The sequence below is a fragment of the Epinephelus moara genome, chromosome 3 (assembly GCF_006386435.1).
Source record: "Epinephelus moara isolate mb chromosome 3, YSFRI_EMoa_1.0, whole genome shotgun sequence".
In the NCBI taxonomy this organism is placed as follows: domain Eukaryota; kingdom Metazoa; phylum Chordata; class Actinopteri; order Perciformes; family Serranidae; genus Epinephelus; species Epinephelus moara.
The window spans coordinates 32271168-32297018 of record NC_065508.1 but is presented as its reverse complement, the minus strand read 5'-3'; the positions used below and the strand labels follow the sequence as shown (position 1 = coordinate 32297018).

The 25851-nt window shown below is 40.8% G+C and overlaps 1 protein-coding gene across 15 annotated transcripts in view; it reads left to right on the top strand.

Moving 5' to 3' along the window:
- The window catches only part of msi2b (musashi RNA-binding protein 2b), a 299715-nt gene that overhangs the window by 211128 nt on the left and 62736 nt on the right, over window positions 1-25851 (top strand). For all 15 annotated transcript variants that reach the window (XM_050034942.1, XM_050034918.1, XM_050034956.1 and 12 more), the window contains 2 exons: window positions 10713-10795; window positions 24905-25019. In XM_050034942.1, the coding sequence (XP_049890899.1) occupies window positions 10713-10795; window positions 24905-25019 (198 nt within the window). The remainder of the gene's footprint in view (window positions 1-10712; window positions 10796-24904; window positions 25020-25851) is intronic.

The following is a 25851-nucleotide window of genomic DNA, read 5'->3' as shown; positions in this document are numbered from 1 at the left end:
GTGATGATGGACAAACATTGCTGAAGGTTCAAATAAATGTCTCTAATTAGAGCACAAATCAAATGAGTGACATGGCACAAGTCCAGGTTACAGTCGTCATATGTAATACAAATGCTACAAATGTGTGTGTTTGTGTTTGTGTGTGTTTGTATGGAGACGGGGTGTCTCTTTAAGTAGGACAGTAGAAATTGATGGCCAACTCTGAAAGCTGACCTACATAGAGGCACAGACAAACTAGTTCCCTCAGCAAGCATGCTGAGCCCAATTGCTCTGCAGAAAATGCAGACAAAGCAGGCATATTGTATGTTAAACATTTAATAAAAGCATACAGTAGATCCCTCCGTACAGTTTTGCAAGGCTCACATCCTGGTCTTACAGTGAGTGGGTAGATGCAAATGTTGCCACTATGTTGAGAGTAGTATCTTGCATTGTTCCTTAGTAAAGTAGAATTTTATCAATTTTATTTTTGGTTCCATAACATGTTTTTCAGTGTTAGTTAGAGGTCCTATTTTCTATCTCCAGTTTGCAGAATTCGAGATGAATTCAGAAATGTAACTGACTGACCAGAATTTCTGAAACAATGTCCAAACAAGTGGCTCTGATCTGATAAGTACAAACTCTCTGGGGCACCGTAAAATGATGAAGGCCAAGCGTGAAGAAAACAAAACACTGAAATCAAATTACATCAATTTATAATCACACAGTTTCTGTCTAATTGTTCTCTGGCCTGACACTTTATTTCATCCTGTTATTAAAAGCTCCTTTGTGACATTTCTCAGCAATCAGTAATGAGATGTCCTTTAAAAATGTTGTCCTGTTTAATAAGTTCCAGCTTTTAAAAGCTTTTGAGCGGCTGCTAACAAACTAAAACGCTGTGTGGTAACTGTGGCCCAATTTTAAGCCAGCTCCTCTACCACCTGATGCTGGCTCATTCAGCCACCTACACATAATCATCACCTTTATGTTTCGGTCAAATTGAGGGCTGACACACTGCACACTGTGCAGATCAAGTCCAAAGTAAGATTAGCGTTGGTGAAGTCCCAAGGGGGCTATTGGATTCCTACACCTACACAAAGTGTTTTATTGTACCAGATGAAATATATTCTGCTCAGCATACTAAACCTGTCCACTTCTCATTAGAAATAGTTCCTTTTACAACAACATCTGTCGAGCGCTTTGCCTGTAACACTACATTACAGTGTTGAGACACAGCTAGCCCAGGCTGATGGCTCATTTGATTAATATTAAGGCTAACAGGGCTTCAGCAGATGAGTCAGACACTTATTACATAGTAGATAAAATGCTCAAGGCGGTATTCATTAGCATGATACAATATGGCCTCAATCCATGATTTGTATCGTTACTTACCTGGAGAATTATATCACACATGCATATCCTTTGGGTCTCCTCTTAAAATACATGCTTTCAGTGATCCATAGAGTTTGTTGATGTATTTATTTGTGGATTAATTTTTGCTACTAAAGCATGATACTTAAGTCTCTCACTGGTTCAGATTTAGCCATAGAATGTACAGGATCTGTTTATCAGTGATAATGTCTTTGCTACTATTGTACTAATGGTGTTTATTAGCCTAGTCACCAGAAGAAAATGTCTGCAATTTACAAACCATGGATCATATGAATGTTTCTAAAGTGACGCAGTATGTGAGCTGACTTCGCCATCTTGAGGTTGAGGGGATGGTGTGTCACCTACGCGAGATGACTGGCAAACTGCAGACCACTGTGCGAGACCAACAACAAAACCGCTTGTGATTAAGCTAGTCGTTGCTGTGTTTTCAGCATCTTTTGGGGCAACAAACAAGGGTTTTTGTAGTGACCCATCAGTGGGGATAGTGCCACGAAAAGTGGTTGTTTTTAACCCAGACATCACTGCTTTTCTTGCTGGGATTGTGTCCCCAAAACCATATTTTAAGCCAAAACATGATCTTTTTCCAACCATACCCAAGTGGTTTTTTGTGTCTTAACCTATAACACACCATCAGAGCGTTGTTGAGATGTGAAGTTTCAGTGTATTTACTACATAATAGCATGCAAATGTAATATAACGTTTGCAGAAACATGCAGATTGATAGAAAAAATTATAGGTATTGTTTTTATTTATTTACTTTTTTGGCATAATATTAAGCAAGGAAAGTATCAGAAATATGTTGAAAAGAAAAAAGAAGAAGAAAAAACCTGTAGTCATTAACAAGATATTTCATTATATTTTAGCGTTTCCCTACAACACATTGCCATCTGTCCATGGCTCACATGCTCACCTTCACTCTCTCTCATTAGCTTTGCTTTGCACATCAAAATGGTGGTCTGCCATATTTTAAACACATGCGTTACCATATGTATGGAAGAGCATGTTTCATATCAAAGCTCTCATTATAAATTTGGAACCATTTCCAGCTCTGACCCAACCATATCCCTGAACACATAACAAGGAAGAGAAATGCATAAAAAAAGAACATATTTATGTTGTGATCTTCCAGCAAATCCAACAACATCTCATCTCAGTCTTCTGAATCACTGAAACAGTGCTCATGGCTCACGACTGTACACCTCAGTGATTCATTTTACATCGTCCATCTTCACTTTTCCTTTCACATGCATCAGAGCAGCCACATTTATTTATTTATCTCACTGTGTCTGTCTGTCTATCCCTCTCTGTGGGTTTGTCATTATATTAACAAATAATAAGCAAAACCTGCATTTTTGTTTATTCAGTGTTAACTCATAAGTTGAAGGTGGAGGTGCCTTTACAGTCGGTGTAAGAGCTGATAGGTTGATCCTTGAATATGTACCGCTGGACACTGCTTCTGCAGTGATATTGTATAAATATGATCATGCAAACGTTATGTTAATTGAGTACATGTGGAATACAAAAACTCAGACATAGCTGATAGAGTTGTTCATGACTGTTTAAAACATTGTGAGAACATTGAAAGGTCAGCCAAGATGAACCAAACCACATAAACACTGTGCTGAGTTTGAATCAAATTAGATTTCTAAACTTAGTTTTGCTTTTAACTGTCAACCCTCTGAATACTTATTAGTGTTAGTATGTCCATACTGATTCTCAGTGTAGTATTTGTTTTAACAAAACATGTCTAATGCGCCAGATCATTTTCAGCATTTTCAAGCACAGTTTTTTGAGCGAAGCAAGTACTTTCCTAATTTTGCTCTTCCTCTATTCTCTTTCCCCTGCTATATATGCCCTGCGCTGTTAGAGAGTTCATGCCGTTAACTGTATTAAACAGGGGATTAACGCCCGGGGCTCTGGGTCTCTAGTAATAGCAGTCGGAAATACTGATCAAAGGCCTCTAACTGTGCCGTGGGTGTTCGGACTGCCTCTGTCTGCTTCTCTGCATTACAAAAAGATGGGGCTTGGAGGCTGGGGCACGCAGACAGACAGGCAGTGCAGGAGCTTTCTCTAGACCCTCTCCTGATTGGACAGATGAAGGTTGGACCATGCATAATTAGAGCAGGATAACCAGTTCAGTAGGGGAGGTAACGGGAGGCAGTTGCTGCTGCAGGTGGAGTTGCACCAATGACCTATAGCAGCCAAGCACACATGTACAGTACATATGTGTGTGCGTGTGTTTGTGTGCATGTGTGTGTGTATTTTGTTTTTGTGCATGTGCAGTGCCCAGTGGGGGGGGGGCTCCATTTCCTTCCTGCTGCGTCCCAGAGGACACGTCTGACACTTCCTCCAGGTTGCCCCACTTCCTTGCTCAGTGTTGACAGGGCCGGCAGTCAGAACAGCTCAGTGGCAGGCTCCTCTCATTAGATGCAGTTTTAATCAGGAGCAATATCCAGCCCCTATTGTCTAAGCATTACATATACATATTTATGGGTTTTGGATGATTAAGAGGCTACAGCAACTCAAATAATAACGCTGAACGTTTATTTATTGCCCATAACTAGCATTACAGTTGTAGTTGTATATGCTGGGATGTGTAAGGCATTTTCTGCCATAACTTGTGTTCATTTATACTCTTAATAAGACATTTCCTTTTCTCTTTCAATATTTTTTCTTATTTCAACAATAATACAATTATACAATACAAGACTGTTAAAACAAAATATAATCAAATCCATAAAACAAGAAAAATCAGCAAAAGCAGTAGTCACAACTAGATGTGGTTTGTATGTAATTATTCTGTGATATTTGTAACCCCAAAACTTATTACTCTAAACCAGGGGTCTTCAACATTTTTTCAGGCCAAAGGACCCCTTAGCTGAAAAAGAGAAGGAGCAGGGACCCCCTACTACATATACTGTGTAAAACTGAGTTGCACTTGAGATAATTCTCTCACTATTTTTGGGTCTGCACCTGCCTGCAGCTAAGCAGCTATGTCAGCAGCAGTTGTAGCACAGCAAGGTGTGTTAGCCTCACCCTCTGCTCTTTCACTGGTGGTTTCTGAGGTGGACTGTGTATCAGAGTCTCTTGCTCAACAAGTTTCAAAACAAGCCATCATGGCTCACAAGAATGTCTGTACACTTGGAATGATAATGTAATCGATCTGCCAATATGTTTCAATAGTACTTGAATGTTAGTTAACTAATTAGGACAATTGATGTTCGCTAATAACATGTTGGATTTATGTTAATGTGTGTTTTCAGACACATTTCCAGGCACCCAGTAGCTCTGTATGTAAAAAGGCAGTGTCCTTGCTGCAGCAGCCACGGGTTCGATTCCAGCCCACGGCTCTTTGCTGCATGACATCCCCTCTCTCCCCCTGTCATGTTTAATCTGTCCTGGCCTAAAAGCCCAAAAATCGTCTCTAAAAAAAAAAAAAAAATTGTATTATGTATATTTCAGACACATTTAATTTAAAAAAAACAAACAAACAAAAATCCCAAATTAAAATTTTGAATGTCAGGCAGTAATTTGGCGACCCCTCTGCAGTATCTGTGAGGAACCCCTAAGGGTAGCGGACCCCTTGTTGAAGACCTCGGCCCAAAACCATTCCTCTTCAAGATATACTGCTTAGAAACTTTTCAAGAGTACCTTTTAACACATAGGATGGTTTTCTCAATGGCAAATTGGATATATGTTTTTCATACAATGCTAAAACGTCAGGGGGCTCCTCATCTAACCATTTATTTAATATTGTGAGGCGTTCGGCATACAAAGTGATTCTATATGTTTGTAATTGTTTTCTAGTCCCAGTACCATATTTTCTTAATCTTGCTTTGGACTGACAGTGTAATGGTTACAGTTTTAGGGCACAATCACATAAGATGACAGTTATTTCTACATTTCAGACATAAAATAGAGCACATAGGATTATTTGCATCAAATAGCTGGGGTAACATTTCCTTTAAAAAAAAAACTCCCTGTAAATTCAGTTCATGCTCAACATTGACCTAGAAAAGTGTGGATAATAAGCTCCGGGTCTATGCTTAGTATATCACAGATAATACATATGTGCTTTACATGTGCTCTCATCTATTTATTGCAGTGTACTTAGCTGCAGTCATTAGGGAGTTGGGGGATGCCTGCTACCTGCAGCTGTAAATTTATATCACCCTTAACTCTGCCTCATGTTCTCACAAGATCTTTACAGCAATAACTAAAAGTACTGCTGGTAATAATACCCCTCCTACAGCCAGCTCTGCTTCTACTAGCTTGTATTTTATGACAAACACCTCTGAAAGGAAAGAATGTTTAGTGTAGGTACATATTTTAGAAAATATCTGTGGTGTGGATGTGGAGGACGTGAAGGCCTTCAAAAGGAAAGCATTTAAACACTTTACATTGGTGGTTAATGCATACAAGAAGCCTATTAATTTTAAAACTTAATTTAAAGCTGCAACGCCACTTTTCAAGTCATTTTTGCTGCATCAATTTGCAACTTCCTCCATTTAACTGCGTCTGGCAGAATCAGCTTTTTTTTTCCAGGTTGGGTTGGGCTGGGGGGGGGAGCAAAGGGGGGGCGGAAAGCGTTTGAGCAACAGAGGCAGAGAAACCTGGAATGAGTGTGAAATAAAGACCGAGTATGATGAAGGTGGTAAAAGGCCGTGAAAGTAGGCTCCCTGCCGATTCTGTGGAGCGATGAGATGAGGCCGAGCCCAGTCCTGGCTAATAAGTGTGAGCAAGTGCAGCCAAGAGGCCTCAGCCAGTAGCCACACAACACCTATTATCAGCCTTGCTACCAAAAAATCCATGTGTTTCCATTTACAGGGTATTGTTTAAGCTGTGTGTGGGAAGGTTGTTCAGTGTGAGCGTGTTGACACCTCTCTCCTTGTGTCTGTCAGTGCTGACAGTCTTTAATAGTCTCGTTGAGGTCAGCCTCCTGCCATGTGTGGATAGTTTGAAGAAAAGGGCCGGGATGCATGAGGACAATCTCGCTCTGCTGACACCCTGCAGAAGGAGGATGGGAGAGAGAGGAATGCTTCTGTTGGTGCTATTTTGTGGCCTGTAATTGTCTGTAAGGTCTGTAAAATAGGATAGTAGAGCAAAGGACTGCACCGTAATGGTGGGGCCAGAAGTTCAGACAGTCCACAGGGGACTGACCAAGAAGGCGTGCGCTGAGCCAATGAGAGAGAAAAATAGGGATGTTTGTTGTGTTTTTTTGTGTGTGTATGTGTCCAGGACACATTCCAATAGTAGTGTACACTACGGCAAAATGTCTTTTTGTTCATTTAAACAGATCCAGTCATGGGTGGAAGGGCCCTGCTGGTGGTAGCTGTGGTAGGCTTGGCCCTGACCCCAGTGGGTATAATGGTGCAGTGGAAAATGTCCTGTCAGTTGATGGAGGAGCTGCCTGTAGCAGCAGGAAGGAGTGTGGCGACAGGGGCCATGTGTGTTAACCTCTTTCCTTGTCACTTTTTCTGTCTTTCTCCCCACCCCCCCTCTCTTTTCATCTACACCTTTTTCTCTTTCCCTCTCCGCCCTCGTTCCCCCCAGACTCCACTCCCTCTACCTACACTCCTCCGTGACAAATTACTCCTGGCGGTTGATTTGTTGGTTGTCAAAAGTGCTCCTTGCGCTGGCATGAAGGTGGGGTGAGCAGGAGAAGAGGGTGCAGCCACCTCCTCTGTTCTGCCTGTCGTCATCACCGGTCCCTTGTCTCCCCCCTTCTCACACGCGTGTGTGTGTGTGTGTGTGTGTGTGTGTGTGTGTGTGTGTGTGTGTCGCCACAGCTTGGTGTTGAGATGTCTCAGTGGAAATTGATATTCTGTCTCCCTGTTGTCCGTGTTTAATCAGCTCACACATTAGGTTTCCAACCCATCTTTTGACAACGCTGTTTTGATATGTTCTAGCTTGTGTCTGTAGCAGGAGTGGGGTTGGGGAGAATCTTTTGTTATTTATGGAGGAGGAGCTGGAGGAGGAGCAGGAAAGAAATTTGACAGTGATTAGGGCTGTACCGAATAGTTTGAAGCTTCGAAGCTTTATTCCTAATCTTGACATTCAAAATCAACATTCGAATCCTGTGTAGGTTTACTTTTCTCTTTTTTTACATGTCTTTATCTAGTTGAATCCCAGTATTTCTGCACAGCTGCAGATAAAGATCAGGCTACACTAAAATTAGCTACTTATAAATTAGGATTGTTTACAGCTCTTGTGATCCAAACATTTCCCATAACTCCAGAGTGTTATAGTTAGTTCAAAAGTCAAAAACGTGTTGAAAGAGGATAGATGGAATCATTTCCGTAGTTCGCATCATGTTTATTTAACCAGGTATTGTGCTTAAATTCATATTTGTTAGTGTTTAGCCTTTTCAAAATCAACAGTTTTAACTACGATCAAGAAACTGTTCAAAAACTCTCATGCTTGCCGCACACAAAGAGAGGCACACACCTTTATTAACAAGGTGGTCTAGCAGCAATCCAAGAGCACCATAAATTATACTTATTCATTAACAAAAGTAGATGTAATAAAAAAAAGACTTAACTCATTTAACTGTTTGGATCACTTGGAAATTAAGAATTTTCTTTGAGGAATTTTTTTGGGGGTTTTTTAGGGTGACGGAATCTAACAGACGTTCAAAGCTTCATTGGAAAACCTCAGTGGAAGCTTCAGATGTTAAAAAAAGATTTTTTTTTACAGCCCTACCAGACAGACACAGACACTAGGACAAAACTATAGATGGCAGTGTTTATGGCTGGCTAGTAGACAGCAGCTCGTAATAAAGAAATCTTTCTGGATGAACTGATGAATTTATAGAATAAGCCACTTAGGATACTAATCTATCATAGTACACTTCATTTCGCCACTTGTCTTACAGTATGTGAATATGAAGACTCTGAAGGTGCTTAATATTTATCAACACATACAGAAGGGGTGGGTGATATAGATTAAATGCGTGGTTGGATGTAAGTGATATATGTGATTTTTACATTGTGACGTCAGTATGATATGATCAATGTTGTAAACTGTGAATATATAAACTAACCAAATAGGAATTGGCTTATCCAGTGAATTAAGTATACCTTAAAAGTAAAAAGGCATTTGATATATTATTAACATAGATTCCAAAAGATTCCAAAAAAAAGTACTGCCATAAAACAGTCCTACACAATCAACAATGACACAAAGTACATTCACAAAGTAGTATCCATAAAGTAGTTAAAATTACATCTACCTTCACCAGCTGCAGTATTAAATGCCCAATGTGTAGGATTTAGGGGGATATATTGGCAGAAATGGAATGTAATATTCATAACTATGTTTTCATTAGTTAATAATCACCTTAAACTAAGAATTGTTTTGTTTTCCCTACCTTAGAATGAGCCGTATTTATCTACATACAGAGTGGGTCCTTCTCCACGGAGTCCACCATGTTGTTTCTACAGTAGCCCAGAACGAACAATTCAAACACCGGCTCTAGATAGGATTTTGTGATGGCCACTGTAGTTCTCTACATATTTGTCACACAGGAGAAGTTTCAGTTCTACAACCTCACAGCTAGATGCCACTAAATCATACGCACAGAACCTTTAAAGTGATGTTTACACATTAATATAGCAGTACTCATAACCCAGTCTTGTAATATATATATATATATAGATATATATATAGATATATTTATGAAATGGGCCATTCTGCATAATAAATACTTTAGCTTTTCATACTTCAAGTATATTTTGATTCTAATACTTTTGTACTTTTACTTGTACTTGTAACATAGTAGATTTACACTGTACTACTGCTACTTTTAAGTAAAAGACCTGGATGCTTCCTCCACCCCTTGATAGAAATAGAAGATATGAGATAGTTAGTTGTTAAATTGATTTGTTCATAAACAGAAAAATAATCATTTTGAAAGGTGAGCGATTGCTCCATATTTTTTTTTTCAAGCAAATGCAGCAGACATTCTTTGGTTTCACCTTGTCTCATATTTTCTGCTTCTCACTGTTGTACCTAATTGTAAACTGAATTGCTTTGGTTGGACTAACAAGACATTTGAACATGTCCCCTTAGACTGAAGGAAACTGTGACGGGCATTTTCCGCTATTTTCTGGCATTTTATAGACCAAACAATTGATGGATTAAATAAGAAAATAATCTTCAGATGAACTGATGGTGACAATGACCGTTAGTTGCTGCCCTGGTATAAACAGCACAACAAAATCTGTGATGGTGTGTGAATATGTGCACATGTGCAGCGTACCAGGCTCTGAAAAGCTCTCCCTCGAGTCTTTGACCTTGAGATTTGTCCTGTGAAGTGGATGATGACTGTGAGCTGATGCCTGAACACATGAATTTGTCTTGACTTGTATGAATAGGACAATATTCACCATTCAGCTCAGTCAACAGGTAATATTTGAACTGTTGTCTCCCATTAGTGTATCATTACCTTTTCACATTCAGTAGGTGACTATTTTTACTCTATCCTCTGATGTTCCCTGACATTAAATTGACGGTGACGTCTGTTGAGTGTGTGTTAGTCAGATGGGATGTTGTCTGCAGTGACGGCAGTTTAAGCTCAATCCGAGGTGATTTTTATTTCATCATGGGGTGTTTGCCATTTTTGAAAAGAAACTCATCTCCTTTCAGTCCCACTTGCTGCCTTATTCACTAACTGTTTCTCTTTTGTGCAGTTTCCTCTTTTGCAAAAGTGATAGAATATCAGTTTTCCTTTCAACTCCGGCTATACAGACGCTAGATTGCTTTGTGCATCGCCATCAAAACACAGAGGAGAGCATTGCAATCCACTTGTGTTCAAAAGTCTGAAACCATCTTGTCTCTCTGTCTTTGTGTTAAAAGAGGGGTTAAGCTTTTATCCTATAAATATGGCATGAAAATCCCACTGTCAACGACGCATTCATTCTAAGGCCTGCATTAACATAAAAACGAGGGCTTGTTATACAGTGAGATTTCAATAAAAAGAACACAAAATGCATTTAATGAAATTCAGATGCTGGGCCCTAGCTCCCTGAATCTCATTAAATGAGCTTTGTGCTGTTTTTCCATCTTCTCTTTGTAGAAGAGGTCCTCGAGTGCCCTTAATAATGTGGCAGATTTCATCATATTCCTGATTTAAAGAGGACAATGTCTGTCTTGTTCACTTGTTCTTTTCCATGCCCAAGCCAATCTCCACAGATGTACTCGCATAGTTTCTGGATCTGGCTCGTGATAATATTCCATCCTGTGGTGCATTTTTCTTTTAGTTCCTGAAGTTTTGTTAAGGCTCTCCGCTAACCCATTCTCTCCCTCTTTCTCTCCCCCTCCCTCCTCTGTCTCCCTCTGCATAGGATTTGGTTTCATAACTTTTGAGAGTGAAGACATCGTAGAGAAAGTCTGTGAAATTCATTTTCATGAAATCAATAACAAAATGGTAAGTCCACTCATTTTTTTTTCAATTCCAGGTGGGTGTTGAAGGATTAATATTTGATTTCTTCTTTCCCTTAGTATTAATAGCGGAGGAGGTGTGTGTGTGTGTGTGTGTGTGTGTGTGTGTGTGTGTGTGTGTGTGTGTTCATATGCACAGACTAACACACACTCATACACACACACTCTGTGGGTCTGTGGGTCTCAGGGATGGGAAAGCAGTGGTGTGTACTGCCCACAAACCGTGAAATTGTGTGGCTGAGTTCTGCCTGTCAGGCTGAGGGACGGGAGAGTGGAGCCTGTCCCTCTCTTTCTGAATCCCCTACCGCACACACACACACACACACACACACACACACACACACAGGTGGAGATGTCCAGGGAAGCAACAGGGAAGCTACTGGCAGAGGCAGAGTTCATTAGTCAGGGATTAACACCTTCCACAGAGTCCCAGTGATGCTTGTTTTATTTACACCAGTAATATGGTCATCTCTGAGCACCCTACAGAGTTCAGTCACAGTTTTCCAAGTCATCATGTCCCTTATGATAATTGACAGGAACCGACTTTAGTGTAGCGACTGTGACATTAGGTCCTCCTTCACCCAGTTCCGCCCTGCAGGCCTCTTGAGAGAACCTGCATCATTTGAGCGGCTCTGTGGATAGTGATTGACTGGAGGGAATACTTGTCTTACTGCCGTTCAGTCGGGGCCCCCTTCTCTCTCAGTGTGTGTCTTCACTCTCTCCCAGCCTCTTCCTGAAACTGACTGACTGGCTATCTGACTGACAGGACCAGCGTAGTAGAACCATGTTCACCAGGGACCAGCCCAGGTCACACATGACCCCAGTATACATCCCTCTGCGTCTCTGCTCTGCATCACAGACGATGCTCAGGACTGCAACGGCGAAAAAAGCCAGAGTGTGACAGAAATAACCGTATGAAAGATATTCGGTCACAATCAAAATGTCTCAGATCCTTTGACATGTAGGCACAGCGCTCTGTGAACACACGAATATCACACATCAACATGAAGCATGAATGCACATGCCAGAGGGTCTATTTATGCACACAAAGCAAAACAATGGATGCCAGTGCTGTCAGTCCTTCTTTTCAAACACTGTTTACAACCTATTTCTGCACAATTTGTTATGGTACAAAAATAGCTAATAAAACGTTTGTTACCAACAAATCTGATATCAAACGTCTGGAGTGCATTTCTTCATCAAGGTTGTAATTTTCCGTGTCCCTCTCCAACTTTTACCATGCAGAAAAATGAGCCTCATTTAAGTCCAACTCACAGCCCATTTGTAAGAAGTATAATTAGATAATAATTGGATTGTAAACACAAGTGCTAATTAGGGATGCAAATTTGCTTAACAAAGAGTTTGTTAAATGATGTAGTAATCGTTATTGATTCATAAAATGCACCCCCGCCCCCCCCGCTTTGAAGCAACTACAAGGAACTTTCATTTTGTGCTGATTTTAGCCGCCCCTGTGGACAAAGGTGGTACTGTTTCCAACAGCAGCCCCTCCACCCCCCAACCCTTTGTCCCTTATCTGGCTAGTGTGTGCTTTTGTTTTGGATAGGAGTGTTGAAAAAAATGTATATTCATTTTTAAGTAAATTATTAAGTAATTTATTTATCTGTTAAAAAAACAACCCCATTTTTCCACCTTGCTCTCAGACTTGCGGCAAACCCACATCTTTAACGGCACCCAGCTAAACTCTTGTTACCAGCGTAATTGAAATGCCCACGCTTCACCTCATAAACTTTGTCCTTACCTGCTGCCATTTCCTTGAGATTTCCCAATTGGTACTGCACATGTGCAGCTCTCAACAGATACAAGAAGTAAGCGAGATGGCTTACTCCTTAGCTACTTCTATCATCAGCTCCAAAAAAAAAAAAAAAAATACGATGTGTTTGTGTTTAACCACTACTTTACTGGCTGGACGTGGCATTTTACTTGCCCTGGGCAATTGAGCAACCCTACAACAATTACTAACAACAATAAAATTCCCCAAATAAAAGTCTTCTCCTGCTGCCTTTTAACTGGCTAACATACTGCTCATGTAAGCATAGGTCCTTGAATGGTTTTGTCAGATTTTGGCGGGGCATTGGACCCAGGAAAAGGCAATAAAAGTAATAATTTAGCAACAGCCACTTTGCTCATCGATGGTCTTGTTTGCTTATGTTGGTCATATAGAGACATCACTATTAAACTGAGATTATTTCAAAGCCAGTTAAAAACTCCTTGTAGCTGCTTTAAACACATTGGGTATTTTTACAGCACAACATTCATTAAACACGGTATTTGAAACAGGAATTAAAAAGACACAAGCAAATGATCAGAATTCTGAAGGAAATACGAATAAGGAAGGAATAAGGAAATTTTTCAGTAGTCAAACACAAAAGATCAAACATTGCTAATAATTCTGTGCAACTCACAGGCCTTGTTAGAGAATATAGATTAGATGAGAGAAGGTATGCAGGATCCATCTAGCACTTAAAACATAGCTAATAATTGTTGTCTTTTTGACGGCATTAATCAGCTTACCTGTTATCTAGAAGCATAACATACAAAAGGCTTCCCTAGTGTCCTGACAGCATACTTTATTATATTATATATATGTACTGTTTTTACCTGAGAAATAAGCACCTGGCGTCTGCATGTACAAGTTCAGCTGTGAGTTGTGAGTGTGCACAGAGCATCCACCGCTGGTCCAGTTGCTAAAAACATCCGCTCAGGTGGAACCTTCATGTGTCACAATGATGTTATTATATAGCCCAGAGAATCTTTGGCATTTCCATCCACCGCGAGTACACTTCAATCCAGAGAAGGAGATGTCGCTTAGAAGGTTTTTTTGAATTACTTTTCTGCATTATTGGAGCATTTATAAAGTTGTGTTGATAAGCATGTGGGAACATATTAAGCTGTTTCCTTCATGAGAAGCATGTATGCTCCAAACCTGCAGCACCAGCAGCTGTTAAGTTGCTTATGTGTACCGCTTTGCATAGAGATACAGTAACATTAATTCCTGTTAAAGTACCTTTTTTTAAAATAAGCACTTTGTCGGGGGTTTCTGCCTTGAGACATTATTTAAGATAAATAACACCACTTGCCTTCCATTCATTCTCTTTCTGCCACCCATTCATGCACTGCAACTGCAGTTAGTATTATAACAGAGACATTTATGGAAAGAAATTTATAGAAAGAGTTAAGAAATTGTAGGTTATTTATATTTTTTTTTACCCTCTGCGCTTGTATCTTGCCAGCAACATCAAAGCTGGCTCTGATGCATCACCTCACAGTCAGTATACACACAGTCATGACAGTTACTGTTATTGTTATCAATATTTAGTAAACCCTTGCTACTGAAGGAGCTCCTTTTGGCCGGAAGCTTCAAGTCTCTTGCACTTATGACCACATGCATGTACTTCACACAGTTTTTTTGGAAAATACAGGAAAAGCTAGATGACTGCAAAAAGAGCATTCCTAGCCTGTGTGTAGTTGCTCATAAAAGAAAACAACACATATGGAAACCATGTGACCCATCTGGGAGTCCCTTAGCAGAAAATATGAGGATTATTGAGGGGGTACAGTGTGAAAGGACAGAGCGAGGGACAGTTTTCTGAGGCTTTTGTCACCTATAAGGGTCCCTCTTGGCAACACCTACTGTACATTAAATTTCCTTGGATGCAGGAAATCCGCGTGTCCCTCTTCTACAAAGCGCTGACGTCTTGGAATGTCGGCAAAGAGGGAAGAATGTGGAGTGTGTTAAAAGCATTTTTCAAAGGCACTTCAGGTTTTACCTCAGTCGCACAGAGGAGAGTACTGGTTATCCGGTGTCTGAAGCACCAGCACACAAAATAAAAAATGCCTCCTGTCTTCATCCTTATGAAGTACCATACAGAAATAGACCTCATCCATCCTCCCTGCGAGTGTTATCTAAGATGGTTCTTGAATAATTGATGCGGACAGAAATTCCACCCCACTTGGGAGGGTTGTGGATGTACAGGGCACCCCACCTTCTTCTTGCCCGATCTCTCAAGGGCTCTGGCAGTGTAGTGGGTCGGTGCCCACTCAGATGTGAGTGACTGGACCTTTTAGTGACTTGGTCAATCACCCTGTGTTCATGTGCCACCGAGGCCTCACTCTCAGGAGCAATTCCTCTCTGTCACTGTGAGTTCGGCCTCATTTATAATTAAAAATAGGGTGCTGCTTAGCAAGAAGCTCTTAACCTGCCCCACCAGTTGCACTCACCTCTGCAGATGTTTTAGCAAATTCAGGATTGGGATAAAAGTATGGATTATGCTGCAGGGTCCACGTAATTGTGGAACCATTCTTCAGCTACAGCTATGCTTGTGTTAAACCCAGAAAATATTTTGGAGTAAAAATCAATAAGCATAAGATGTTTGTCCCTTTATCACACCCCCTGGTTTCCACATATATGAATGTCTATATGATAATGTAGTAAGACAGCCACCTTAATACAACTAAGGAAAGGTCGCGAATTCCATTTCCTGAGACAGGAGTCCCTCTATCACTCCCCACCCAGCCGTTATGCATGCGCAGCTAATTCATAATAATACCTATCAAGTATTGGCTCTGATGAGCGAGCAGTGTGCCATTAAAATGGACTCACATTGGTTTTAGTCAAGTGCTTCAAGGTAATGTTCTTTAATGTGTCATTTTTAATATTCAACAGTAGCCAACGAACACAACAGGAGGGAGGAATTTTCTGTTAGTCGTCAATTTCTCACTGTGTCTTCCTGACATGACCAACCAATTACTGCGCCGAGGAGCAGAATAAGCTTCGACTCGCTGAGCCGCTGAGGAAATACTAATACAGATAGGCATTCATACATCAGCCTGTATAGATACACATATACTCTGCACAGTGTATTGATATAAGCAGATTTAGGAAAGAAAAATAGCATCATGTAATATTATTATGCGTGCAGCATTTTTCTTTACAACAGCACAATATAGTGAGTTCCTTTCATTTCTGTCATTTTCCATAGAACTTTTCTTAACTGTCTTCCTGCATACAGGGTAACTTCTATATGTAAAATAAAAAAAGACACAGAACAGGATTCATAATTAAGTCTTTAATTTAACAGTTAATTAATGCTCCTTTGCAAGGATATGATTAGATAATAAAAAGAAAAAGAAAAGACATTTTAAAAACCTGATATACTGACTCCTATAGTTTCTTTACCTGCAGTTATTCTCAGATTACACAGGTGAGTGACAACCAACAGGATAAAGAAGGCTACTGTAGAAAATGAAAAATTTCTTCTCTTTTTAATTATAGGTGGGATTTTTTGCATGATCTAATTTCTTTTTGAGACAAATTCTAAACTCATTTTGTTAAGTGTTGAAACTATTGTATTATGGTCTGCTTAGACTCTTCTAGCTCTCCTTTCAGAACAGTGAAATGTTGCAGATATTTTCTGAGTTCCACTCAGGCACTAATGAACTTACCCAAGGACTCACAAATACCATACCAAAGATACTGAGGCTGTAGTCACTAGTTAGTATATTCAGGTAAAAAACAACTGCAGTCCACATTTGCCATAGCCCAAATAGATAGGCTGTAGCCTATCCCAGCTTACATAGGGTGAGAAGTGGGATACACCCTGGATTTTGGATGACTTTCTCCCTTCCTTCGGCTATCTGCATGTTACCATTTCCAAATCCCCTTCACTTCAGGAGACAACAAACACGACCTCCAAGCTAACAACAACAAAGATTTTGATCATGCAATAAGGCATGCATTTTTTGTACTTTAGAATAATTGTTGTAAAGATCTACAACGCATAAAACAACTTCTGAGCGCCCCTTCCGAAAAGCCCAGGCTCCATTTTGCAGGACTCTCTTGCTCAATGTTGATCCGTCAGTCTGAATAAATTTACTACATCTTTTAATTATGGCAGCGGCATGCACCAGTTACAGTGACTTCACCAGTGTGCCAGTCCGTTCCACCCACACAAGCATCTTTGATATTACAAAGACGTACAACTGTTTTGCAACATACAACTGCTTTTGTGGTGTTTTATTACACAGGGCCATTTTAATGACAGTGTTCGCCTCCCCAGGTGCAAATGTTCCACCAAAACAAGTTCACCCCAGCACTATTTTGTAAGAGCATCATCACTGTGTCCTGGGCTTAATGCTGCCTTAGACGACTGTGATTGGTTTAAAGAAACAAAAACAAACCAGAGCCTTTGTTCCCCTATAACAGAAAAATGATCTGTGATTCCTTTCTCTAGCGCTGACACAGTGCTGTGGAGATGGGTCTGGCTATGCGAGGCTATCACAGGGGCTGACAACTTTTTATGCCCATTTTTAAGTCACCAGTTACCCTATCCTACGTCTTTGGACTTTTGGAAGAAGCTGGAGAAAACCCACGCTAACACTGGGAGAACATACAAACTCCATACAAAAGGGCCCCAGCTGGCTGGCGGGTTCAAACCCAGAACCGTCTTTCTGGGAGGCGACAGTGCCAACCACTGCATCACAGTGCTGCCCAATCCAGTCCCTATAATTGTCAAATCCTCAGGGAAGTCAACATATTTGGAGTTGTCTTTTATATGGACATTGACACAAGCAGCTATTTTTATTACTTTAACACCATGAGTGTGAAGCTCCTGATTTTGGTGTTATGAAATTTCCACCAGCTGCATGACAGTCATGTTGTTGGTGGGAAAAAAAAGCAATAAGTGTCAAGGATTAGCAATCATACAAATTAAAGAGACCTCTGGCTTATGTATAAAAAAAAAAAAAAAAGTATTTTAAACAAAGTATATGGTAAAAGCATTTAGTCACCTCCAGTTATCAGGGCAAGCCTGATTGTTAAACTGGGTGAAGGTACTGTTTGATACATAGGGAAATGATTTCCTTGAATAGGTCAAACATAATGCTGGCAAAGAGCCAATTTTATGTTCATGAGATGGTAGATAATATACATTTAGCTGTGATAAAGGGTTGATAATATTAGTAGCTTGTAGCCTGTAAGCGATGTCTCCAAGCAGTGGGTTGTGTGTGATCAGCTAACCAGACCTAATTACTTTAAATCAGGCCCACCTTCTGGGTTTGTGAGTGCCAGCTGTACCAGTTCTGCTTTTGTGTGTCAGACCTACAAAACAATCAGTTGCACTGCAGATGAACATTAAAGTTTAAAGCTCTCAAACCAGAGGCTATGAAGTCAAGCATGTGTTTGTGTGTGTGTGTGTGTGTGTGTGTGTGTGTGTGTGTGTGTGTGTGTGTGTGTGTGTGTGTGGTGTTTACCTAGGTCTTATGTTGTATAAACCCCTATGGGACACACTTGGTTTTAGCCAAAGAATAAACTAGCTATCACTATTTTAAGCAGATTTCTGCAGAGAGAAACTGAAGTCTCTGGGTGTTAAAATGTCTTTGAAAATATTTTTTTTAAGTTAAATCTTTAACAGTGTTTGAACATCAAGTGCCTAATAAGGAAGTAGGACCACCCTTCGGAGGAGTTTTAGTCCCTCATGGAGTGCTGCCTTCCAGGTTCTGGACTGTAAGTAATTGGATGTTTATCCTTCATTGAAGAAGGAAAGCTTTGAGGGATGAAGGAGGTGGAAATCCACTTCGCACTCTGCACTACATGACGTCCCATAAAAGACACATGATGTTCAGATCTGCTGATTGAGGAGGTGATGGAAGCCATTTGACGTCAGCTTGATGATCATGGCATTACTTTTGAATGTGTCTCTCAGTGTGTGTGTGGGGACAATATCATCTTGGAATATAGAAACATGTCAACCAAACAGTTTTGGCACCACAGGGAGCACCAGGTCCTTAAAATGACCTCATATTCTGTAGCTTTTACATAACCATGCAAAGCTATCGTAATGACTCCTGTGAGATTGCTAGCCATTGAAGGCATCATTTTGCTTTACCCAAAACTTCTTACCATTATAATACACTAACCATGACTCAGTTGTCCCTGTTCTTTTATTGACCATGGATTCAAGCATTTCAGAGTGGAAGGTCTGCCGTAAATACCCTATTTTATAAAATAGATGACTTACAATTTTTTTTTGTCTGGTTCACAGGGGTCTTAAAGTGACACTTGAACCGAAATTTATTCTTTGAGTACCAGTTATTAATCTGCAAGAGGCTTGAAATATCTGTAGCTGGACTATAATGGAGAACAGAGGTTCAGGGTTAATATTCTGTGAGTAATTCACAAAGTATTTTAGCTCTTAAGTGTGAGAGATATTAGAGGTAGGCCAGAGGACTGCTTTTAATCAGTCAGTTGCTGCGAGAAATGCAGCTCACAAAATTTTTTAATCATACAATGACAAAAAACTTTTAAAGGTCCAGTGTGTAGGATTTAGGGGGATATACTGGGAGATATTAAATACAATATTTATAACTATGTTTTCAGTAGTGTAAAGCCACATGAAACTAATTACAGTGTTTTCGTTACCTTTGAATGAGCTGTTTATATCTATATTTGGAGCAGGGCCTCCTCCATGGAATCACTTGTTTCTACATTAGCCCAGAACAGACAAACCAAACACTGGCTCTAGAAATGGCCATTCCTGTTTTTGCATTTTTGCATTTTTACATTTTTGTGTCAGCCACCATAGTTCTCCTACATGCCTGGCACACAGGAGAGGTTTCATTTGGTTGCAGTCTGCAACTTCACCACTAGATGCCACTAAAACATACACACTGGACCTTTAAAAGCATACTTTGTTTTGGCGGGAAAAAAATCCAGTCTGCCCACCAACAAGTCAAAACAGTCCAGTAACACAGGGTATAGTTTGCACAACTTTGCGCTACTGTGGCTCCAGATAAAATCAGTTTACATTGCAGGAAGTACTTGTAAGTAAATAAGTGTACTACAACTAAATAGAGCTGGTTTTGTGGCCATAGCTGGATTTAATTGGTGCTATATGTTGGACAACATTGTGAAAGTTTGAATATCACATCAATATTTTATTTGTTTCATGTATAAAATCCATGACAGTTTGTGAAACATCTAAAATGTAAATGTCTGCCTGCCTGCCTACCAACCAATTACTGTAGACATAATGAGTAAGTTCATCCATGAAACATGATGTCATTGATAGCAAGTAGTAGCTTGAGAGTTCTCTCAGTTCCTTAGTAAAAGAGCTACTCTTGAAAGGAAACTCTTAGTTAGGAGCTTTCGGCACCATTTAGGAGGACTTCTTGTGATAAGATAAGATCCTTTGTGAATATGGCCCCTGGTAATCTGGAAATCACAGGAATTACAATGGATTCCTTCAGTGACAAGTTTTCAAAGGAGAGGAAAGTATCAAATTGTCTGTAGAAACTTCTCAAAGGGCTCCTGCAGCAAAATCCCATTTCTGCTGCTCAGTAGATTCAGTAGTTCAAGTCCAAACACTTACAAAACTATGACTAAATGCACTACAACTGAATCCCTCCACATCACCCTGTCAAGCATGCATGCACGCACCTGCCATTCTTAGCTTTTTAGAGTGCATGTCTCCTGCTCTTCTGTAAGACCTTTTTGTTCGCATAAAAAGTGCCAAAGAATTTAGCTTCAAAAAACACAGTCAGTTCTTTAACTCAACCAGTTGTTAAATGATTGTGAGGGGCCTTTTCTTTAAGTGAATAATCCCACACCACCATGCCTGATATTGTGAATTCAGAGCCGTGACATTTCCTAACTATGCAGTCTATGTGTTTTGACTGTTCAGCTGGGAGTGGGCGCTGGAGTAAATGAATCACACTGTTTCCTTTCTTCAGTCTGCCAGTCTACTGATGGAATCCATTCAGTAGTGAAGCTAATAGTAGCTGTTCACCTCCCCCTCTACACACACACACACACACACACACACACCACACCCACAACACTCGTCCCTGAAGGACAGCCATTGCCAGTCCATCCCGCCCACACCTTCCTGTTATACCTACAAGGTTAATATGTATAGGAGATGTATTGAAAAGGTCATAACCAGAGTGTTTCCCTGCTTTGAATCACAGGGTCTGTACATGAAAACAGAGGCAGTTGTTTGTTTTTTTTCTTCATCAGTCAGCTGGTTTACTACACAATCGTGTGATCTTGTGAGGTCTGTGTATATTGCCGTATGTTTGTGTGCATACAGCATGTGCACCTCATAATTTCAATATCAAGCTCTGTTATTGGTAGATAGAGTTATTTCTGAAGGAATAATAACTTCAAAAAATACTGATTTCATAACCAGAACAAGACAGTGGTGGAACAAAATGAAATATTCTGCAATGGCACAGAAATGTTTGTGTTTTTATGATGAAGTTGATACGGAATTTGACATTGATTTGTTTTATTGTTTATTTGTTTCACCTTGAATTTGAAAGCTTAACCAGTAGCAGGGGCTGGAAATAAGTCGAGCAAGGTATGCGATTTAGAGTAAATTTTGTTTAGCCATTTAACATTTTTGTCCTAGCGCTCTGAAATGCACAAATTAAATTGAAGTTATAAATCAAGGGCATACGACTAAAGCTGTAATCTAAACTTTTAACTTTAATTTAGATATGTTGAAATGTTGAAAAAATATGTTATGATTCTCTGTGGTAAAGGTGTGGTTAGGTTTAAGCACAAAAATGACTCGGTCATGGTTAGGAAAAGATCAGGTTTTGGCTTAAAACACCCTCATTGGGTGGCACAAAAGCCACTGGGAAAGCAGGGAGGGGTTTGTGAAAAACACCCAGGGTCAGTGGCTCAAATGCCACCAGGAAATCTCATAAAGTGTCAGCGAAAAATGCCCAGGTTGCATGGCTCAAATGCCGTCGGGAAACACTGCTATGTGTCTGTAAAAAACACCCAGGTTCAAAATCACAAACACTGCTGGGGAGCATCACAAATGGTCGCCAAAACCACGGGTGGTATTGTTTGTTGGTCTCGAACAGTGGTCTACAGCTTGGCAGCCATCTCACTTAGATGACACACTATCCTACATTCCCTCCACCTCTCGATGACAGAATGCGCTCATATACATAATTTTAGAAACGCTGATATCCTACGTATGCAAATGTAACCTATCCGTTGTTTACCAAAACGTACAATGCCAACATTTTCTTCAGGCAACTGGCCTGTTTTATCTTATCATGCCAGAGATTCCAAGCATGAGTATCCACAGGCTGCTATATGTCAACATCTGTCTCCTTATAGCACACAGCATTTAGGGGTCATTTCCTGTTGTTGCCTTGGATTACTTTTTACTGCTGACAAACTGGGCTGCAGGTTGCTTGGACGAGATCCAAGGCCTACTTTTTTGAACAGCCGTATGTGCCGTGATGGAGTCTGAATGAGTGCTCCAATCGCTCAAACAAATACAGTAAAGAGTTCCCAGGTGGAGTAATTTAGCCATGCAGCAAACAGTATTTCGAATAAGTTACTGAAAAGATTTAACTTTTTGAGAGTGTATAGGCTCCACTGTTTGGCTTATGTTTTCCTTCCTCCCTGACTTTATCGTTGGTTACAGAGTGACACATATCTCAAAGATAAGCTATCAACTGCAGTATGTCAGTGCAGCAGAAACCTCTCGATATATGTAGGGAACACGCAGGTTGAGGTAAATATACCTTGTCAACACTGTGGCAGGAATTCACTTCAACAGTCAGCTGTCTTGCAAACAGTGTGTGTGTGTGTGTGTGTGTGTGTGTGTGTGTGTGTGGCTCTCAGAGCTCCTATTTTCACACAAAACAATGTACCTTTCCTGGCAGTGAAGGCAACGCAGGTTAAAGGGGGTGCCTCATTTCTCTACAGGGCAGAAAGATGCTCTAATACCTCCGTTCACCCCATCTAAATGGTGGATCATGATACTTTTCCCAACACAACATTGTGCTGCCTTTATAACATTGAGTCCTGCACAAGTAACACAGAAATTAATACATTTAATGTTAATAACTGTAATGTTTTCTTTCAGTTTGTGCAGTAAAAGGTTTAGTCAGTAAACCTCTGTGCATTCTCGTCTGCTGAACCTTTGCAATGCTTCACAGTCAGGCTCAGAATTGTCTTGCTGTCCTCTCTGTTCTCCTCTCTTTGACTTAGTTCACTCTTGAAAGCTCCTGCCTCCCTCCCTCACACACTCCTGTGTGTTTGAAGCAGGTGAACACCCACACACTCACACCACCACAGTTCCTGGCTCCTGGCTGGTTTTTTAAATCCATGACAAGGAGCCCTCTCTCTGAATATCAAAGATCGGCATCTGAGAGCATGTAGGCATGACTCACACCCGGGCCTGTCTTACTCCCAGCAGGCCACCTGAGCGTCCAACTCGTTGGATGTGGCTGGGGCTGCTGGAGGACGCTGAGCAGACACTGTCTCTGAACTAGACTGTATTTGTCACCCAGCTATGTGAACATGTGAAAATCTCAGCAGTGTACTGAGATTTCTAACCGACCCATTTGTCCCACCCAGTTCCTGCTTCCACGCCGGGGGTCATTCCCTGACGATAAGAGCGCCTGTGCTCTCTTCAGCACAATGTCAAACCATTCCAGGCGAGCAAGGAGGGCAGAGTAGCTGTGACAGCTACAAAGTGGCTGAGGGAACTGTGTACTTTAGTTGGTCTGCTTCAAATGAAAGGGCTGCTAACAGCAACAAATCACAGCTCTGCAACGCAGCAACTTTCCCTCTGTGATAGAAACCTTTTTCATTAGTGTTCCCTCTTTACATTTCTAGCTCTCTGCTGGATATACAGAGCTTGTTATACTATTCATTTAGCACAGCAACTTTGTACAGACGTGAAGTTTTATTTCGACTTGCAATGGCACGTTGTGTGTGCCATTGTGCATGTGTGAATGTGTGTGAATAGTAATGTGCACTGCTGGCCTGTCAGAGTTGTGAGCCTATTTGTATGGATGCCGGGGCTGTACCTTGGTTGAGGTGTACACAGCACTGGCGCAGTAGCCTGTCTTGTGCAGCAGGCCAGGATGACATGTGAATCGCAGCAGCCGAGAAAGCCCTGCTTAAGTGGAGGCAGTAGGGAGAAGCAGCCGAGAGCCAGGAGGCAAACAGACAAACAGATGGACAGGCTGATGCCAAGCAGGCAGTGGAGCAAATAGATTGTGCAGCATGGTGAACAGACTCAGCCTACCAAAGAACAACCAACAGACACAAGACCATGCCACCCCTTGTCAGCCGATCGTGCTTCTCTATAATTCATCGAGATAGGATAGATACGTGGTAAATAGGACTCTCATCTTCCTCCTTCTCCTCATCTGTCCCTGTCACATCCCTCATTTGATATGTGTTATGTAGGAGGAGGAGATGTCAGTCTTGCAAGATGGGAAATGAGCAAACCTGTATGTGTGAGAGCTGGAGTGAGAGAAAGAAATGCAGGAGAGAGATGGGTGCTGCGGGTGGAATTGGACTGTGGGGCACTGGGGACTTCAGCCCAGCAGACACACAAATTCACAGTGCACAAATAAAACCACTGAACACAAAAAAATATTCAGTTTTCAAACACTTTTAAAAAAAACAAAACAAACTTGAGATTTTAAACACAGTGCCCTGGCAAGACTCAAGTTAAATGAAAAATAGAGATTTTGTCAAGGGAGATTATTGCTTTTGAGATTATTCTGTCTGGATTAAACAAAGAGCTGCCTTTCACAAAGAAACGACATACTGCCACACAGCGGGACTGCGGTAATGGCATTGCAGAACAGAGCTTCTCCTACCTTGATGTCTCAGAAACACTTGGAAAGTATTAAGCTTGTATTTCCCTGAGGCATTGGGCACATGCTCACTGGAGCAATAACCTTTGCTTTAATGCAGGAGGAGCATGATTGTAAGTTTTCCTTAGAGACCTTCCTCTAAAATGTGAGGTGCTCAGATTGACTCAGTCTTGTTTTTCTCTATGGAAAACATCTAGCGCTGTGCAAGTCAAATAGAAAACCACCTTAAAGAGCTGAGACAGCCCTGTCAGATCTGTCTGGTTGTGTACCTACACAGTCTAATGCTTTGCCTCTGTGTGTGTGTGTGTGTGTGTGTGTGTGTGTGTGTGTGTGTGTGTGTGTGTGTGTGTGTGTGTGTGTGTGTGTGTATGTGTGTGTGTGTGCGCGCGTGTGCGTGCGCGCATGTGAATATGTGTGTGTTTGTCTGTCTACATAGGTAGAATGTAAGAAAGCCCAGCCCAAGGAGGTGATGTTCCCACCAGGTACACGAGGGCGAGCCAGGGGTCTGCCCTACACCATGGATGCCTTCATGCTGGGGATGGGCATGCTGAGTGAGTCACACACACATCCACTTACACAATAACACACACACGCACATATGCAAATACCCAAACAAGTGATCTATATCAACCCATTCTCCCAGGGTGTTAAATATGGCAGCCTGGTCAGTGACCCTTGACTTCTGTTACAGACAGAAAAGTCTTTTGGGCTTTCAGCTAACTCCAGTGTATTCTGTCCGCAGCAAGTAGACATAGTAGAAAGAAAGAGAAAGTTCAAAAAGGGCGGGAAGGGTTTGAAGGGTCAAACACACTATAAACTTTCAGCCAGGAGATCCGTGTTCATGTCCTGTGTGAAACCAAGTCAACTTGAGTTTTGTTTTAGCCACGTAACAAAGTTACTGGCCTACATCACATGACACAGTCATTCAGTAACAAATGTAGTTGTTTTAACCCAAACCATGATTGTGTTTTTTAAACCTAACCAAGTAGTTTTGCTGCCTAAAGTAGTTTTGGTGGCAAACCTTTGTTTTGTGTGAAGATGGAAGTTTATTTTGAAAGACACTGTAGCATGTAACAAGCAGAGATTGATACAGAAAAGGAACACATCCAAAACTGATGCTAGAGGGGTACCTAGAGCGTCATAGTTTAAAGCGTAGGGCCACCGACAAAGCTGCCATATTTGACGATTTGGTAGTGAGAATGTGTTGTTTACATATATATATATATATATATATATATATATATTTATATATATGTAGATGTTGCGCTAGACTTTTTCGTCGCCGGTCATTTTGACCGACAGGGTCATAAAAATCCGGTCATAATCTGTTTTTACCGGTCATTTTAATTTTTGTTTTTAAATGATAATAAAGATATTCAAAGA